Source organism: Elephas maximus, chromosome 14 (genome assembly GCF_024166365.1).
Source record: "Elephas maximus indicus isolate mEleMax1 chromosome 14, mEleMax1 primary haplotype, whole genome shotgun sequence".
NCBI classification, from domain to species: Eukaryota; Metazoa; Chordata; class Mammalia; order Proboscidea; family Elephantidae; genus Elephas; species Elephas maximus.
The window spans coordinates 95,066,794-95,085,629 of record NC_064832.1 but is presented as its reverse complement, the minus strand read 5'-3'; the positions used below and the strand labels follow the sequence as shown (position 1 = coordinate 95,085,629).

The 18,836-nt window shown below is 43.6% G+C and overlaps 1 protein-coding gene across 10 annotated transcripts in view; it reads right to left on the bottom strand.

Moving 5' to 3' along the window:
- Positions 1-18,836, bottom strand: part of FRY (FRY microtubule binding protein) — a 524,498-nt gene that overhangs the window by 170,553 nt on the left and 335,109 nt on the right. For all 10 annotated transcript variants that reach the window (XM_049853229.1, XM_049853227.1, XM_049853221.1 and 7 more), the window contains 6 exons: positions 18,086-18,254; positions 13,925-14,017; positions 13,732-13,830; positions 10,035-10,136; positions 3,240-3,343; positions 2,386-2,494 (listed from right to left, as the gene is read on the bottom strand). In XM_049853229.1, the coding sequence (XP_049709186.1) occupies positions 2,386-2,494; positions 3,240-3,343; positions 10,035-10,136; positions 13,732-13,830; positions 13,925-14,017; positions 18,086-18,254 (676 nt within the window). The remainder of the gene's footprint in view (positions 1-2,385; positions 2,495-3,239; positions 3,344-10,034; positions 10,137-13,731; positions 13,831-13,924; positions 14,018-18,085; positions 18,255-18,836) is intronic.

The following is an 18,836-nucleotide window of genomic DNA, read 5'->3' as shown; positions in this document are numbered from 1 at the left end:
CTCAGGCAAATACTCAGAGAGGAGGGGTACTTCTACATTTTATGAATCACAGAGGGTTCCCGAAGGAGGGTCACACCCATCCGAGCCTTCAGTGGAACCATTTCTGTTTTCCTATGGCTCGCAGACATGTCTTCATTATACGGAGCCCTGGTGGTGCAGTGGTTAAGAGCTTGGCTATTCACCATAATGTCAGCAGTTCAAATCCACCAGCCACTCCTTGGAAATCCTATGGGTCAGTTCTACTCTGTCCTATAGGGTCTCTATGAGTCAGAATCGATTTGATGGCAACGGGTTTGGTCTATACATGTAATTAGCTCCTAAAACAGAGACTGGCTGAAGACAAACAGAAAGTACAGAAAGCCTGGAGTGTCTGGGCTGATCAACAAGTCAAACTCTGCCTACTTGTACTGCGTGCCGTCCAGTCCTTTCTGACTCATGGCGACCCCACGTGACAGAGTAAAGCTGCCCCACAGGGTTTTTTAGGCTGTCATCTTTACAGGAGCAGGTCTCCAGCTCTTCTTCCCAAGGAGCTGCTTGGTGGGTTCGAACGGCCAACCTTTCGGGAAGCCAACGATTATGCCACCTAAATGCTGGCAACTTGCTAGAACTCAGTTTAAAACGTATTTTTTAAAATGCTACTGCAAATTGACCACTTTCTTCTACTCTCTATTAACATTGAAATTTCTTGGGCTCCGATCATATCAAACAATTCTGCCGGTGAGCTAAATCATCAATAATAAGACATACTAAGGTTTGCTGAATGGGGGCGTTTACGCCAGATCCTAATACTTAGAGACAGTGGCTGCTAAGACACAACAGCTTCATTTTATAATTAATCAAACCTGAAAAACGAGAGCACGTTCTCAGCCACTTGGTAACTCGCATAGGAAAGTTACGTCAAGTCATCTGTCTGCAAAGCCAGAAATGTCTCTCCCCAAGTGCATACCTTACAGAGGCATTCCACTGTACCGAACACACAGAGGTATCACATAGTAAATAGCCCATTAAGTAATAATTAGGAAGCCCTGGTGGCACAGTGGTTAAGCACTTGGTGCTAACAGAAAGGTCAGCAGTTCAAACCCACCAGCTGCTCCATGAGAGACGGATGTGGCAGTCTACTTCCGTAACGATTACAGCCTCGGAAACCCTATGGGGCAATTCTACTCTGCCCTACAGGGTCACTCTGAGTCGGAATTGACTTGACAGCAACGGGTAAGTAAGAGTTGAATCTCACATCTTCATATACTTAACAGTATTTTCACACATACTATGTCGCTTCATCTACACAACATTGTGAGCTATACTGAGCAAATATTCTCACCCCCATTTTACTGATGAAGAAACCGAGAAGAAAGATGATTTCTGACTTGCCTCAGTTACAGAGCTGGCCAAGGATGGACCAGCAGAGTAGTCTCTGTGGCTCCTCCACAAACCACAGGGAGATCGAAGTTGGGGTAACACCATTTACTCACAAAGCGCTTTAAAATGTAAAAACTTTGGGTCTAAATAGTAAATTTGTTGTTAGGTGCTACCAAGTCAATTCTGACTCATAGTGACCCCATGTGACAGGGTCGAACTGCCCCGTAGGGTTTTCCAGGATACAATCTTTATGGGAGCAGATAGTCAGGTCTTTCTCCCGTGGAGCCACTGGGTGGGTGTGTACCACCAGCTTTTCAGTTAGCAGCTGACCACTTAACCACTGTGCCACCAGGGCTCCATAATATACGATATTGCTGTTTTTGTTGCTGGGTGTCACTGAGTCGATTCTGACTCACAGTGACCCCATGTGACAGAGTGGAACGGCCCCTTAGGTTTTTCGAGGCTGTCATCTTTACGGTAGGAGTCCTGGTGCTGTAGTGGTTAAGCACTTGGCTGCTAACCAAAAGGTCAGTGGTTCAAACCAGCTGCTCTCCCGGAGAAAGATTTACAGCCTTGGACGCCCTGTGGGGCAATTCTGCTCTGTCCTATAGGGTCGCTATGAGTTGGAATCTGATACACATGGGGATGCCATGAGTTGGAATCAACTCGATGGCAACTGGTTTTTTATCTCTTCCAAATATCAGACACTTTGCTGCTTCTTCATCACTTGCCAATTCCAGATTTGGAAAAAGATAAGTCACTTAAATTCTCTGTCTCAATTTCGTCATTTGTCAAATGCCAAAAATATTTGACTTACTCATGTCACAGTTTGTTTTTGGGGAAAAATAGATATATATGTATATATATACTTGTATATATACATAGGTTATATGTGAAAATACTTCCCAAACCCTTCTGAAAAGTCTCTACACGTGAGAGATGATCTTAGACTCTCCGCCTCTTAGTGTCCCAGAGGTGGAGACCGGCCACTTGGAAGCTACTCACTACCGGAAGCACACCCATTACCTGAGCAATGAACTGGATGATTTTCACAAAGATGTTCAGGGGCATATCTCTGGGTACCACCCCGCGGGAGCCTCTGGGGAAAAGGGTTGTGACGATGGTTATAAGTCGGCTGAAAGACAAGGGGAGAAAAAAGGAAAAAAAACAAGCCAGATTGGCTAAGCTCCAGCTGTTAAGGGAAAATGGCAGATGTTCCACCTTATCTAAGGATCAGAGAGGATTCCAAAAAGCAAACCGCCTCGTCCCTTTCCATTAGTATAATTACTCCATGAAAAGTTTTTTCTAGAAAACTAAGGGCCATTGCAAAATTACAGGTAGTCCCCGGCTTAAAACAGGGTTCTGATCTGAAGACTCTGCTGTCAATCAGTTCTAAATCGAGTCCCTCTTTTTTTTTAGTTTTCATTACTATCACTTTTTATTATCCGTATGTTTATAAATCCAATCTTTATTTGTCTTTGGTGGTTGGAAACATTCCATATAAACTTACAGATATACTTTAACATATACTTGTAGGTAGTACATGTTACTAACGTAAGATGTACAAAACAAAACCGAAGGTCGTAAGTGTAGTTGGTCAAAACTCGAATACACTGCAGGTCAGGAATACATTGTACAGTCGTTTTCTTTGTTAAAGTGGGGAACTCAGCCCTACTTATGGAACGTGTCAGTCCTGGCAGAAGCTGTAGTTTCTGAAATGACCAAAGCCTGGAAAAGTACTCCGGACTTAGTGTTTTCAGGAACTATGACTTTTGAAGATCTCCTAGCTGGGTTAGCATAAAAAAATTGGTAGCAATAAAGAAAACGTCCTCTGCGGTGGCTGGGTAATGTGGTCACGTGAACCCAAGCCAGCTCCTTACCTCTGAGTGGCTGTGTTGCTTTCACATTTGATGCGAATCATGTAAACCCAAAGTAATCGGTACAAAGATTCCAGGGCAACTCGAGCCATCTTGAGGTCTTTATTCTACAACAGAAACCGAGACGTCAAGTTGCCATTTAAATGGTGACATATGGAGATTACTCTTCTCTGACTTCCTTACTCAGGGCCAAATGTCTTATTTATCCCTGAAATCTATCAGAATTCCTGGCATCTATGGAGGGTCAGTAAGGAGCCCTGGTAGAGCAGTGGTTAACCATCTGGCTGCTAACCAGAAGGTCAGTGGTTTCAACCCACCATCAACTCCTTGGGAGAAGGGCCTGGCAATCTGCTTCCATAAAGATGACGGCCTAGGAAACCCTATGGGGCAGTTCTACTCTGTTCTATAGGGCGGCTATGAGTTGGAATCAAGTTGATGGCAATAGGGTACAGAGGATGAATAAATGTCTTCGAAACAGTCTTTAAATGTTAGTCTTAACCTTCTTACAGGCCTTTGGCCTTTATGTTGCCTTTCTTCCCCTGATGACATAGTGGTTAAGTGCTACGGCTGCTAACCAAAGGGTCGGCAGTTCGAATCCACCAGGCGCTCCTTGGAAACCCTATGGGGCAGCTCTACTCTGTCCTGTAGGGTCGCTGTGAGTCGGAATGGACTGGACGGCAGCGGGACTGGTTGGTTTTGGTTCCCCTGTTTATGTTGTTGTTAGCTGCCCTGGAGTTGATTCTCACTCATAGTGACCCCCTGTGACTGAGTAGAACTGCCCCTTAGGGTTTCCTAGGCTGAAATCCTTATGGGAGCAGATCACCAGGTCTTTCTCCCTCGGAGATGCTGGACGGGTTCCAACCATCAACCTTTCAGTTAGCAGCTGAGCACTTAACCGTTGCTTCACCAGGGCTTGTTGATAGGAAACTAGTACATGATTCTGTAAAAGCACATAAAACCGCTGTCGTTAGGTGCCGTCGGGTTGGTTCAGACTCACAGTGACCCTATGTACAATGGGACAAAACACTGCCTGGTCCCACACCATCCTCACAATCATTGTTATGCTTGACCCCATTGTTGCAGCCACTGTGTGCAACATAATTACTAGGAACACTTGGCAAACATTAAAATTTAAAAGAACTAGTAAAATCAAATTCTGAGAGCGTATTTCCTTTTTCAGAATTAGGCATTGCATAGCAGATGTGAAGGGAATGTTACCATTTTTCATATAGCTCAATACGTTCAGATTTTGGCATAAAATGCGTAGGAAAAAATATTACTCACCACTTGTTATGGATTGAATTGTGTCCCCCAAATATATGCTGCAAATCCTGACCCCTATACTTGTGGTTGGAGCCCTGGTGGCATAGTGGTCAAGAGCTTGACTGCTGGCCAAAAGGTCAGCAGTTTGAATCCACCAGCCAGCCACTCCTTGGAAACTCTGCAGTTCTACTCTGTCTTATAGGGTAGCTACGAGTCATAATCATCTTGAAGGCAACGGGTATACCTGTGGTTAAAATCCCATTTGGGAATGGGTTTTCTTTGTTATGTTAATGGAGAAGTATTAGTGTACTGTGTGTCTTAAATCAATCTCTTTTGAGATATAAAAGGAGCAGATTAAAAAAGAGAGTGAGAAAGCAGAGATGGGGAAAGATATATGCCATGCTACATAAAGATCACCAAGGAACCGAGGAACAGACGCTGAAAAGAGGCAAGGACCTTCCCCCAGAGACAACAGAAAGCCTTTCCCTACAGCTGGTACCCTCAACTCAGACTTCTGGCCTCCTAAACTGTGAGAAAAGAGCTTTGGTGGTGCACTGGTTAAGTGCTTGGCTGCAAATAGAAAGGTCGGCCGTTCAAACCCACCAGCTGCTCTGTGGGAGAAAGATATGGCAGGCAGTTTCCATAAAGATTAAAAACCAAAAAACCAAACCCATTGCCATGGAGTCGATTCCGACTCACGGCAACCTTATAGGACAGAGTAGAATTGCCCCATAGAGTTCCCAAGGGGTGCCTGGTGGATTTGAACTGCGTGCCTTTTGGTTAGCAGCCGTAGTGCTTAACCACTATGCCACCACCGTTTCCTCCATAAAGATTAGAGCCTTGAAAACCTTATGGGGCAGTTAAAACTCTGTTCTATAGGGTTGCTGTAAGTCAGAATTGACTCAGCAGCAAGAGGTAAACTGTGAGAAAATAAATTTGTTTGTTAAAGCCACACACGTGTGGCATTTGTGTTATAGCAGCACCAGATGACCAAGGTACCACTGGCCAAGAATTCCTGAAGTATATGAAGGCCTTGCTAAGAAGGTGCCATGAATTTCTCATTACTCCACAAAGGTATATCGCTAATGTACGGTTGACAAAGCTAATTAAACATAAATATTAAAGAATTCAAGCTTGTGCTCCAAAAGTTGCCTGCTTCTGACTGACTGACGCTGAGGAAAAATCAGAACGTTGATGTTACATGAGCATTGAATCTGAGAGCTTGCTGACTTTGAAGGTCGGCCTTCCCAGCTCCCACATGTTTCTTCTATCCTGCTCTATGCCAAGCTGCCCCTCACGGACTTGCCCGCAGAAGGCATCAAAGATGGCTGCCAACGTCATACACTTGGGATTCAGACACTACGTTTATTATACTGAAGTGTGTGTGTCGGGGGGAAGAGCCTGTGAGAAAGGCTGGGAAGGATGTGGAGGCCAAAAGGGGGGGAGGCATGTAGAACAGGTAAAAGGCAGAATGAGGCTGGTCTGGTGGTCCCTTACGGAATGATCTGGTGGTGTTGCTGGATGCTGTCTAGTTGATTCTGACTCGTGGCACTCCACGTGAGAGTACGACTGCCCCACACGGTACCCAACACAACATACTGGGTTTAGTTCTTAATATATGTGATGCAATTTTATCCTATTTTATAACTTATCTCTAAGTGGTGCAAATGATTAATGCGCTCACTGCTAAGGGAAAGGTTTGAGTCCACTCAGAGGTGCCTTGGAAGAAAGGTCTGGAGGTCTACTGCCGAAAAATCAGCCATGAAAACTCTGTGGAGCACAGTGCTACTCTGACACACACAGGGTCACCAAGACTGAAAGCTGACTTCGCTGGACAACTGGTAAAACGACAACAGCAAAGAAAAACCTCATCAAGGATCTTTCTATCTTTTACACTTAAACTTGTAAAACCCGTTGGCAATGAGTCGATTCCAACTCACAGCGACCCTACAGGATAGGGGAGAACTGCCCCACAGGGTTTCCAAGGAGTGGCTGGTGGATTTGAACTGCCGCCCTTTTAATGAGCAGCTGAGCTCTTAACCACTGTGCCACCAGGGCTCCACAAACGGTGGGCGCTTGATGAAAACTTGGCGAGCTAAACTGAACTCTGCAGTGTGGTCCGGTCGCTCTGTAGTGCTCCTTTGTGTACTCTTCAGGATCTTACTCCCTCCCCCCTTTTTTAAAAACCCTAATGCTTGAAATCTGTTTGCATAGGGAGACACCTTCGGCCTCCAGGTCCTCATCTCGAGCCGTTTATTACACTCAGCGCGTCTCTCAGGTGTGCTTTGACCAGAGCTCCAAACACTGTTCTAACCCGGGGAGAGTAGAACTCCAAAGTGAGGTGATGCTGCGAGGTTTCAAAAACAACTTCAGGCAAAAAAAAAAAAACAACTTTTTTTTTTTCTTTTTTGGCCATAGTGATAAATTGTCATGCAAAATATGATTTTATTTCTAACAAAAAAATTCATCACACACACATTTAGTGTTATATGCAGGAAACTGCAGCCCTGACATTCTTACTCACTTCCTTTTTTGTTGTGAACCAAATTACCATTTCTACCTGTAAAATGTAAAATAAAAGCACATACAACTGGAACTAATAAACCGATAAACTTTAAAGCAGAACAAATAACTAAAATGGCGCTGGACTGGCCTTTAGAGTAAGGGAAGATGGATAAACCCACAAATAAAATATCTGAGAGGGGCCACTGTATTAGAGTTGGTAGCCCTGAAAAGCATCGCATTTTTCAGAATACTTAAAAGCTTAATTCTCTATCCACTGCTATTACATTTCACTGCCAGTCTGAGGAGAATGAATGACTCCAATCTTGGATTTCACCATCAGCCAGTGCATAGTTGGTGCTTAAAACAGCTCTAATGCAGATTATTGTATAATTACGGTCGATGCCAGAACAATATAATTATCTTAACCACTTCATCAGAACGGAAGTATCTTAGAAACAACAACAACAACAAAGCAGCACGTATAGGCACTTACAGGATTTTATAAAAACCTAACCCGCTGCAGCTGAGTCAGTTCTGACTCCCTTATTCTATAGGGTCACCATGAGTTGGAATTGACTCAACAGCAATGGGTTTATGTAGGTGGTGGTGCGCTGGTTAAGTGCTTGGCTGCTAACCAAAAGGCCAGCCATTTGAATTCACTAGCCACTCCCTGGAAACCCTCTGGGGCTGCTCATCTCTGTCACACAGAGTCGCCGTGAATCGGCATCGACTTCACAGCAACGAACTACAGCATGAACAGGGGAGAGAAGTAATAGAAAGGCCAAAGACCTGTTCAAAAACCAAACCCAACCTGTTGCTGTTGAGTTGATTCTGAGTCATAGCAACCCTACAGGACAGAGTAGAACTGCCCCATAGGGTTTCCAAGGAGTGGCTGCTGGATTCAAACTGCCGACCTCTTGGTTAGCAGCTGAGCTCTTAACCACTGTGCCACCAGGGCTCCGTACAAAGGTTAAGACTGACATTTAAAGATTGTTTAGAAAACATGTATTGATCCTCTGTACCCCATTGCCCTTGAGACGATTTCAACACTAGCGACCCTATAGGACAGAGTAGAGCTGCCCCATAGGGTTAGCTAGGCTGTAATCTTTACAGGAGGAGGTCATTCTCCCGTGGAGCCGCTGGGTGGGTTCAAACCGCTGATCTTTCGGTTAGCAGCTGAACGCTTAACCGCTGTGCCACCAGGGCTCTTTTCAGGATTTTAGACCTTAGTAGAATTCAAAAATTCTACAGCTAACCTGTAAAGGAAATCCAACCACACCTTTGGACACAACTGTGAGCAGCTGGGAAAAATACATCCTATTTGCATATACATAAAGGAGAGTTTTCCCGTAGCTGTTTTTTTTATCAGTGGATCACTGAAACTGTCAAGTACATTCACCACTTCAGAGTTCTAAAGCTAATCACCACAGTTGTTTTATCTGTAGGTTCCTCTGTCTCGGGGATCGTGGTCTCATTCCTCCCATCGCCCAGCACCTTTACTGTCCACCTGGGGAGCACTGTTCCAGGAATGCTGAGACTGACTCATGTGGCTTGAATAAAATACCTTCACATAATCACAAATAACCAAAACTCATCGCCATCGAGCTGATTCCGACTTACAGATACCCTACAGGACAGAGAAGACTGGCCCCATAGGGTTTCCAAGGAGCGGCCGGTGGATTCGAACTGCTGACCTTTTGGTTAGCACCCTGAGCTCTTAGCCACTGCGCCACCAGTGGCAGGAAATAAGCGGTGTCTATAGCTGAGCCTTCCACAGAATGGAGTGTTTTCTCCCAGAATGTCACTTGACAGGACAGGTGTGGCGGAAGGATGGGGAGGGTATATGGGAGCTTCTGAAATCAATTCACATGCTTCTGTCAGCTAAGTATTATTTTTTAAAATTATTTATATAAAATATGACACTCCCAGAGACAAGGCAGAGATGGACCAGCTGGAGATTCTGTCCGATGCTGCTGACCCTAGACCCCAGCTACAAGGAACCTCTGCTGAGTTCGAGCCTTCAAGTCGATTCCAGCTCATGGCGACCCCACATGTGACAGAGTATAATTGCATTGCAAAGGGTTTTCAATGCCTGCACTCCTACCGAAGTCGGTCACCAGGCCTTTCTTCCGTGGTGCTGCTGGATGGATTCAGACCACCAGCCTTTTGGTTAGTAGCCATGCACAGGCCGTTTGTGCCACCCAAGGGCTGATAACAAGGGGCATTTAATTCTATCTTTAAAGTGAGTGTCCTTAGAACAGATTTTTTCCTCCCAAATCTGAAGTGATTTCTCTTATCCCTAGTCATCACCTATAATTGACTATATTTAACAAGGAGAAGCCTTATTAATTTTTTTTTCACAATTCCCATGTTGTTGTTGCTAGGTACCGATGAGTTGGTTCTGACTCATAGCAACCCCATGCACCACAGAACGAAGTGCTGCTTGACCCTGCACCACCTTAACACACCATTACTATGTCTGAGCCCACTGTTGCAGGCACTGTGTCAATCCATCTCCTGGAGGGTCTTCCTCTTTTCGATGACCCTCTGCCTTACCAAACTTAACGTTCTTCTCCAGGGACTGGTCCCTCCTGATAACATGTCCAAAGTATGTGAGACAGCCTCACCACCCTTGCTTCTAAGGAACATTCTGGCTGCACTTCTTCCAAGACAGATTTATTTGTTTTTCTGGAAGTTCATGGTGTATTCAATATTCTTTGCCAACACCACAATTCATAGGCATCAATTTTTCTCCAGTCTTCCTTATTCATTGTCCAGCTTTCATATGCATATTGAGGTGATTGAAAACACCATGGCTTGGGTCAGGCGCACCTCAGTCCTCAAAGTGACATCTTTGCTTTTTAACACTTTAAAGAGGTCTTTTGCAGCAAATGTGCCCAATGCAATGCACGATTTCAATAGAATGGGATAACCCCACCCCCACCCCATCACCGTCAGAAATACATGTACCGGCCTACGAATGATGCTGTATATCTCATCTAAGATTCTTTGGAGAGGACAGATACTTACTTTGAGGTTGGATAAGCAGTTGTTGAGGAAAACATGCCACCTGTTGAGAAACAGCTGCTTTTGACTGACACAGAGCAGGCAGGTCACCAGGGGGTACAAGGCCTGAAGAGGGAGGGGATGAGGTCACAGAGTGACTTATATTTCAACAAACCAGGTAACACATGTTGAAGAAGTAAAATTAATAACAGACATCCCACTTTGATTTTCAGGGTTTTCTTATCCAGGAAACCATAAAGAGCCTGAGAAAAACTGCAAAAGCCTGCCCGAAACTGCTCTTCTAAAAAAAAAAAAAAAAAACCCATTGCCTTTGAATTGATTCCGACCCATAGCGACCCTACGCTGCTAGAAAAGGAGAGTTGTCAAGCCATTATTTCCTGATTTAATACAAAGCCTCTTGGCTGCAGGTGGGTGGAGGGCCAAGTTATTAGCAGCCAGGCCCGAAGTGACCTGATGTCAGTGGATCCCAGAAAAGGAGGAAGGCAGCGTTCAGGTTAAGATTAGCCAGTAGATGATAGTCTATATATCTCTCTCCTCTTTTTCCTCTTTTCTTTAGAAGTGGCTGCAGTGATGGGCTCAAGCATAACAAGGATAATGAGGATGGCAGAGGACTGGGCAGTGTTTTGTTCTGTTGTACAGTGAGTGGCTATGAGTCGGAACCAACTCAAAGGCACCTAACATCAACAACTTCTCTTTATGCCTCATTGTACCTAGCTTCTTCCAGCCATTTGCTTTTCTGGAATCAAAATGGTTTCCTAAATGCACACAGAGCAACTGCTCAGAATAAACCTTATGTTCACATTTTGCTGAGCTTTCATGATTTTTAACATACACATCCCCCGGAACCACTTCTTAATCATCTCCCTCTGCGGGGTGTGCCAGCTAGAAAAAAAATAGGACACTTCCTAACGGAACAAGTACCAACGGGTGCTACCAGAGGTGAGCATTTGGCAAATGGTTTTTGATGATGATGGAATAATGTAGAGTGTGTGTAATGTGTAATAAGTCTTATGTATGTGGTTGTATGCTAGCGAGTTGATTCTGACTCACAGCGACCTTGTATGTCAGAGTAGAACTGCCCCATAGGTTTTCTAGACTGTAGTCTTTATGGAAGCAGAGGCTAGGTCTTTCTCCCTAGGAGCAGCTGGTGGGTTCGAGCCGCCAACCGTTTGGTTAGTTACCAAGTATTTAACCACTACACCACCAGGGCTCTGATTTAGTTCTCAGTCACAGGTTTTAAGAAAAAACTCACTGTCTTAAATCATTCTCTCAACCCCAACCGTCCCCCTCACCAAAAAAAAAAAAAAAAAAAAGGGCAGGAAGATATACTAAGTTTGAAAGATATGATTGGCTCTTTTGCTGGTAAACATCTAGTTTGTGCCTGGCTTAGAGGTAGGTGTATGTATTTTCTTTCGCATGCAACCTTCCTGTAATTAAGGGAGATTCCTAAAAGAAATGTTATTGCACTGGTAAACTCCACAAGACAAACTGAACTGCAGAAGGAATTTGCTCATGAGCAAATAAACAGAGATGCTACTGTGCTTTTCCTGCCTAACTGGGCTGGTCTCCAACGGCAACTGGAAAAGATGGAAAAGCTAACGGGAGGCCACCCAAAAAAATACAGACACAGAGCTGGTCACCATTTTGCTGAATTGGATACCATAAATCTTTAATGGCTCCCGCTAAATTATCGTAATGAAGATTTAAACAAAATGTAACCAGCTCATCCATTAATTTGAACTGTGTTGTTGTTGCTGGGTGCCATCCAGTCGATTGCGACTCATAGTGACCCCATGTGAGAGTAGAACTGCCCCATAGGGTTTCCTATGCTGTAATTTTTTTTTCTCATTTTTTTTTTTATTGTGCTTTAGGTGAAAGTTTACAATTAAAGTCAGTTTCTCTTACAAAAACTTATACACACGTTGTTATGTGACTCTAGTCGCTCTCCCTACAATGTGACAGCATACTCCTTCTCTCCGCTCTGTGTTTCTCATGTCCATTCAACCAGCTCCTGTCCCCTTCTGCCTTCTCATCTCGCCTCCAGACAGGAGCTGCCTACATAGTCTCAGGCGTCTACTTGAGCTAAGAAGCACAATCCTCACCAGTATCATTTTATGTTTTATAGTCCAGCCTAATCTTTGTCTGAAGAGTTGGCTTCGGGAGTGGTTTTAGTTTTGGGCTAACAGAGAGTCCAGGGATCATGACCTCTGGGATCCTTCAGTCAGGCCATTAAGTCTGGTCATTCTACGAGAATTTGAGGTCTGCATCCCACTTTTCTCCTGCTCCACCAGGGATTCTCTGTTGTGCTCCCTGTCAGGGCAGTCATTGGTGGTATCCAGGTACCATCTAGATGTTCCGGTCTCAGGTGGATGGAGTCTCTGGTTTACACAGCCCTTTTTCCTATGCTGTAATCTTGATGGGAGCAGATCACCAGGTCTTTCTTTCACAGAGCCACTAGGTTGCTTGGAACTGCCGATCTTTTGGTGGGTAGCCAAGTACTTAATCATTGTACCACCAGGGTACTCGGCTGCTAACCAAAAGGTCGGCGGTTTGAACCCACCTTCAGCTCTGCGAAAGCAAAGATCTGGTGATCTGCTCCCGTAAAGACTGCAACCAAGAAAACCCTACGGGGCAGTTCTCCGTCACACGGGGTCGTTATGAGTCAAAAATCGATTAGATGACACCCAACAACAAGGTCCCTTTGAAGTAGCAAGAAACAACTGCCCCAGTGAGACACAGTCAAAGATTATGCACTTTGTTTTAAACCAACTTTGAACTATTGCCACCACTGGATGCAATTCTAATTTCAGTTACTAATCTTAAAAAAAAAAAAAAATGCACGCTGTTAGTCACAATGGACACCAGGCCCGAGAATAAATGAGCCAATCCATCACCTACAGAGCAACCCTGAGTGCTGCTTAGATAATGGTGGCCACCTTCAGCCTCTGGAGACCAGTACGCACCACACCAGAACAGGCCACCTACACAACACGCTTCCTCCACACCGTCACGGGCACAGCTGGTACACCACCAGCTGATTCGGAAACAAGAGCCTTATCTGTCACGGAGGAGAGCGTGCTATGGCAGTTTAAAAGAATGTTCTATGCTGTTCTTCAGTACAAAGGCCTTCCCAGGAATTGTTTTCCCAGCCCTTTGAGAATCTTTGCTCCAGGCTACTCTGTTTCCCAAATCTCCTTTCTGCCTGGTTCCATTTTGATTCTGCTTCTCAGGATAGAAATGAGCCAGAGAAGGCTCCTGGGGATTGAGAAGAGAAACTGTTTTTATAAACTTTAGCCTTCAGATTGAAGGGAAAAAACTCTCAGAAATTAAAACAAAAAATCAAGTTAAGCCAATCTTAAAAATAAACAACAGAATCCTTGGGACTGAAAGGGCCATCTGAGGTGACAGGGTCTCATCCCCTCAGAGTACATTGATTCCATCACGGTCCACACTAAACTCAAACTTCAAATTTTGAAATACTACTTCTTTTTGAGGGATCTGGAAGTAATGCTATGGGGGCAGTTCTACTGTCGTACAGGGTCGCTATGAGTCAGAACGGACTCCATGACAGTGGGGTTTTTTTGGGTAGGTAACGCCACCATGTGTGGAATCTGATGGTTCTCAAAGAGATTTCTGCCTAGGAGTTTTCTGGTTTTTGTTCTGTTTTGTCTGTCTTGTGGATTTGCTCATAGTTACTAACCAAGGAATGCTTCTTTCGAGAAGAAAGTTCCAGTGTGGTATCGTAGAGGCTTTCAACAAAGTTTCTAAGGCAGGGGACATTCACTTCATTTTTCACAGCCTGAAACAGAGACGCGTGTTAATATGACATCCATCAGATGGTTGACTCTCTAATCCAATTTGAAGACGTGCTTAAAAAGAAAGATGTAACTCACAGCAGCAACTGGGACAAGAATTTCCACAAAAAGCCCAGCCAAGGCGTGCTTGATGTCTTTGTCTTTGACCTCAAGGAAATAATGTGCACATTCCTAGGGAGGAGAAAAACAGTAAAGTGGGGAGAGCAGATTGAAATATGTACATAAAATGTGTTTCAACAAGTTTAATTGTTCTTAACTCAATTATATACACTGACATGTTGTTATGTGCCATTGAGTCAATTCCAACTCATAGCAACCACATGGGACAGAGCAGAACTGCCCCATAGGGTTTTTTTTTCAATTTTTATTTATTTTGTTGTTGTTGCTGAGAATATACACAGCAGAACATACACCCATTCAACAGCTTCTGCAGGTACAATTCAGTGACACTGATTACATTCTTCAAGTTGTGTAAACATTCTCACCCTCCTTTTTCGAGTTGTTCCTCCGCCATAAACATAAACTCACTGCCCCCTAAGGTTCCTGTCTAACCTTTTGAGTTGCTGTTGTCAATTTGATCCCACATAGGAGTTCTGAAAACAGCATAATGCCCAAGGCAGACATTCTCGACTAGTTAAGCTCAACTATAGTTTGGTTTTAAGAAGACTTCAGGGGACAGTTTTGGTTTCAGGTTTAAAGATTATCTCGGGGCAAAAGTTTCAGGGGTTCATCCAGCCTTCATGGCTCCAGTCACAAAGGGTTTTCTAGGCTGTAATTTTTATAGGAGGAGATCCCCAGATCTTTCTCCCACGAAGCCACTGGGTGGTTTCGAACCGTTGACCTTTCAGTTAACAGTTGAATTCTTATCCATTGTGCCATCAGGGTTCCTTTTTTGCGTATCCAACAATCTATTAAAATCATTAGAGTCAAATATTTATATTTCATCCTAAACATTTGCAAGGGTCTTAGTGACACTTGGCAAGGCTGGTTTTCCTACCCTCCTCCTACTTCTGTTTCAAATTACTACTCTGAAAGGGTAAAACATCTATAATCAGCAAGCAGGCGTTCGTTCACTGAATCACTCACTGATTCATTCAATCACTTTAATACATCTCTATTGACTACCTACTGTGCGTGGAGCCATGGGCCCCTAATTAGCCCACCAACACTGATCCCCAGAGAAGGTAAACATGGGAAGAGAAACCAAAACCAAACCCGTTGTACAGACTTTAAACTTATTTTAGGCCCTATGCCCGACAGCCCTGGGCTCTGAACTGTTTACTGTTCTCCCCGACATTTCTGGTGTGTTTATTATTCAGATAGTTTCATATGCAAGTCTGGACAGCCTCCCCTGCCCACCTCGGACAAGGAATCCTTTGGAACAGTTATGCAAACAAGTGTGTTTCTGCCTGCAGGCTACCGTCTATGTTGTTGTGTACCATGGCGTGGATTTTCGACTCATAGCAACACCCTTGATAGAGTGGAACTGCCCCATAGGGTTTTCTAGGCTGTAATCTTTATGCGAGCAGGAGGTTATCAGGGTGAGTTCCAACCACCAACCTTTCAGTTGACAGCTGAGTGCTTAACCACTGCGTCACCAGAGCTCTGTAGGAAGACTGCTATCGGCTGCCCAGAGACTCTTTCTGCAGGAAAGCTGGCCTGCCCAGAATTCTGCCAGTTTCTCTCTCCTTCCCAGTCTTATGTGTAGTGACTGAGTGGTCTATGTTAGATTTTGTTTTTACGGAATGAAGCCCCAGGATACCTGTACTTGATGGCACGTTAACACCTACACTGTCGTTGGCGGATGCGTGGAGTCGATTCCGATTCCCAGTGACCCCACGTGACACACAGAGCTGCCCCATAGCTTTTTCTAGGCTGTAACCTTTTGGGAGGAGGTTGCTCGGTTTTTTCTCCCATGGAGCCACTGGATGGGTTTGAACCACTGACCTTTTGGTTAGTAGCTGAGCGCCTAACTCTTGTGCCACCAGGGCTCCAATGCCTACATTACCTATTATCATTTATTTTCAGTCAATATTGGGGCCACTGCCGAAAACAATTTCTAAACTCCTTGCCTATCAATTCCATATTAACACCTCAGCCCAAGACAGGCCACACCAGCATGAACTATCACTGAGACCGTTTCCCCAATTCAATCATACGTACTAACACAGTGTATCAAAAAAATCTATTCAAATGGTTGGCTCCAAATGTTTATATTTAATCCTAAAAGTTCACATGGGTCTCAGTGACACTGGGCAAGGCTGATTTTCCTACCCTCCTCCTACTTCCACCCCAAATTACTACTCTGAAAGGACAAAGCATCTGTGACCAGCAAGCGGGCGTTTGTTCATTAAATCACTCCTAGATTCATTCATTCAGCAGGAGTTTAGGGTTCCCAGATTTGTGGCCCTTTGCCTACATAATTTTGCATATGTATGTAAATATTCTATTGCATTATCATTCAAGTACATAGATACATGTATTATTAATACAGGACAAGGATTCTCAATAGAAAACTAGTCAACAGTCACCGTACTCTCTCCATGTGCCAACCTTCCCATGGATTATCTCGTTAATTCTCAGAACTACCCTCTCAGGTTAGTGTCATGACCACCACTTTACAAATAAGGAAACTGAGGCTAGGAAGGGTTAGTGTGACTTGTTTAAGCTCACAGAGCTGCTAAGTGCAGCCTAGAGTTCACGTACTGTGCAGTAATAGTACATGAGTTTAAAGTGTACAATTGGTTTCTAGTTTATTCAAAGAGTTGTGCATTCATTATCCCAATCAATTTTAGAACATTTTCATTACCTCAAAATGAAATTCTGCATCCCTTATCAGTCTTCCCCTCCCACTATCTTCGTAATCCTCCCTTTCCCCCCTTAACCCCTAGGCAACTACTAATCTACTTTCGGTCTCTATGGATTTGCCTATTCTGGACTTTTTGTAAATTGCAATAAAAAAATATGTGGCCCTTTGTGACTGGCTTCTTTCACTTAACATAATGTTTTTAAGGGTCATCCATGATTGTAGCACATATGAGTACTTTATTTCTTTTTACTGAGGAATCATATTTTACTGTATAACCCAAAAACCCACTGCCATTGAGTCAATTCCGACTCAAAGCGACCCTATAGGACAGAGTAGAACTGCCCAATAGAGTTTCCAAGGAGCGCCTGGCGGATTCGAACTGCCGACCTCTTGGTTAGCAGCCATAGCACTTAACCACTATGCCACCAGGGTTTCCGACTTCTACTGTATAGATAGACCATATCTTGTTTACCCATTCATTAGTTGATGGACTTTTGGGTTGTTTCCATCTTTTGGCTGTTACAAATAATACTGCAATGAACACTCCTATATGAGTTTTTGTGTGGACATATGCTTTCATTTCTCCTGGGTATAGATCTAGGAGTGGAATTGCTGGATCACATGGTAACTCTATGTTTAACTGTTTGAGGAGTTGCCAGGTTGTTTTCCAAAGTGGTTGCACCATTTTACATTCCTATCAGCAGTGTATAAGGGTTCCAACTTCTGTGCACCCTTGCCTGCTTTTGTTATTACCTGTCTTTCTGATTACAGCCATTCTAGTGGGTGTGAAGAGGTATAGTTTATATTCTTAACCCTAAGCTTTTCGTTGATTAAGATCCGCACCAAACTGAATTCACAGTAGCATTAGAAAGATCCCTTCTGATGCTAAAGTTTTGTTAACTCTAATAGAGCAGTGTATTCTGCTAAACCCCCGTAGCCACAGTTCTTCTGTTAGCACAAAGGGATTAACACTGTGCTAATACATATCTAAACATGTATGGTTTGGTTGTATTTTTTAAAAATTAAGATTCCTTTTTACAGTGTGAATGAAAGATAATTCTTTCTTCATCTCTTTAAAGTTCTCATGCTTGTGAATGATAATACAGCCAACCCCAAGCTATTAATTCTAAAAAAATTTTTTAATAAATCAGCTGTCTTATTCCCAAAACAGTATGTAGCCCACAGGCAAAAAAGAAGTCAACAAATAATAAATCCCACGGTATATTCTACTTCAGCGATGATATGAAAGCTTTCAAATAAAATCATGTGTTTGCAGCTCTATTATCTGGTTACAAAGCACTTTGTGAATTATGGAGGAGAAAACAGGATTTTTTTCCAAATCGACCAGTCAATGGGCTTTCGCATTCCTGGTGAGTCATTCTGAAGAAGGACGTTGTTCAAGCTGGTGGCCCCTTGGCCCAGGACATTACCTGCATAAACTGAAGAGAAGCCTCAAAGTCCTCCACTGGATACATCTTAATCCGAAAGAATTTCATCCCCATTATCAAGCTGATAATGCTTTGAACCACATACGGGCTCTGCTCTTTATGCCGTAATTCTTTTAGTTCTGCCATAAATTTCTTCTTTACGGCAGGGAATCTAAGAAGAGAACACGAGTTATTTATCAAACAATGGGGAGGGAAGTCACTGCAGTGGAGGCTGCAGACATCCACACGTGACAGCACAAGTAGCGTAGGCCTCTGAATCCGGTGAAGTATAGTGGCCGCCATTTTGGAAACATTCAATATTTGGGATTTGGTGGAGTCCAATTTTCTCCTTTCCACTGTTATTCTATAATGTGCTCACCATCAACTTCAGGCAAGGGAGCAAGCAGGTAGAGAGTTATTTAGACTCTCTCAAAATGGTCTAGCTCTTAAATTGGGCATGACGAAAAGCTTCATTTCATCAGGCCTAGCAATTTCTAATATACTTCCAGACTCTGAGGGCTTGAAATCTCAAATTGTGAGTGTACGAGAAAGAACATACTGGGTTGGTGGTTTCTGACAGTGACAAGAAAGGGCTTTTGGATTTGTATTCCAAATAATGCCAAGAAATAGACCTACATATGTTTCTAAAGTTTTTCTGTTGTTTCTTTCGTAGCTCTAGGTTAATGACCATTGAGGAGTATATTTTTAGGTTAAAGGAAAACCAGTAACGGGAAAATTCAAGTCATATCTAAAA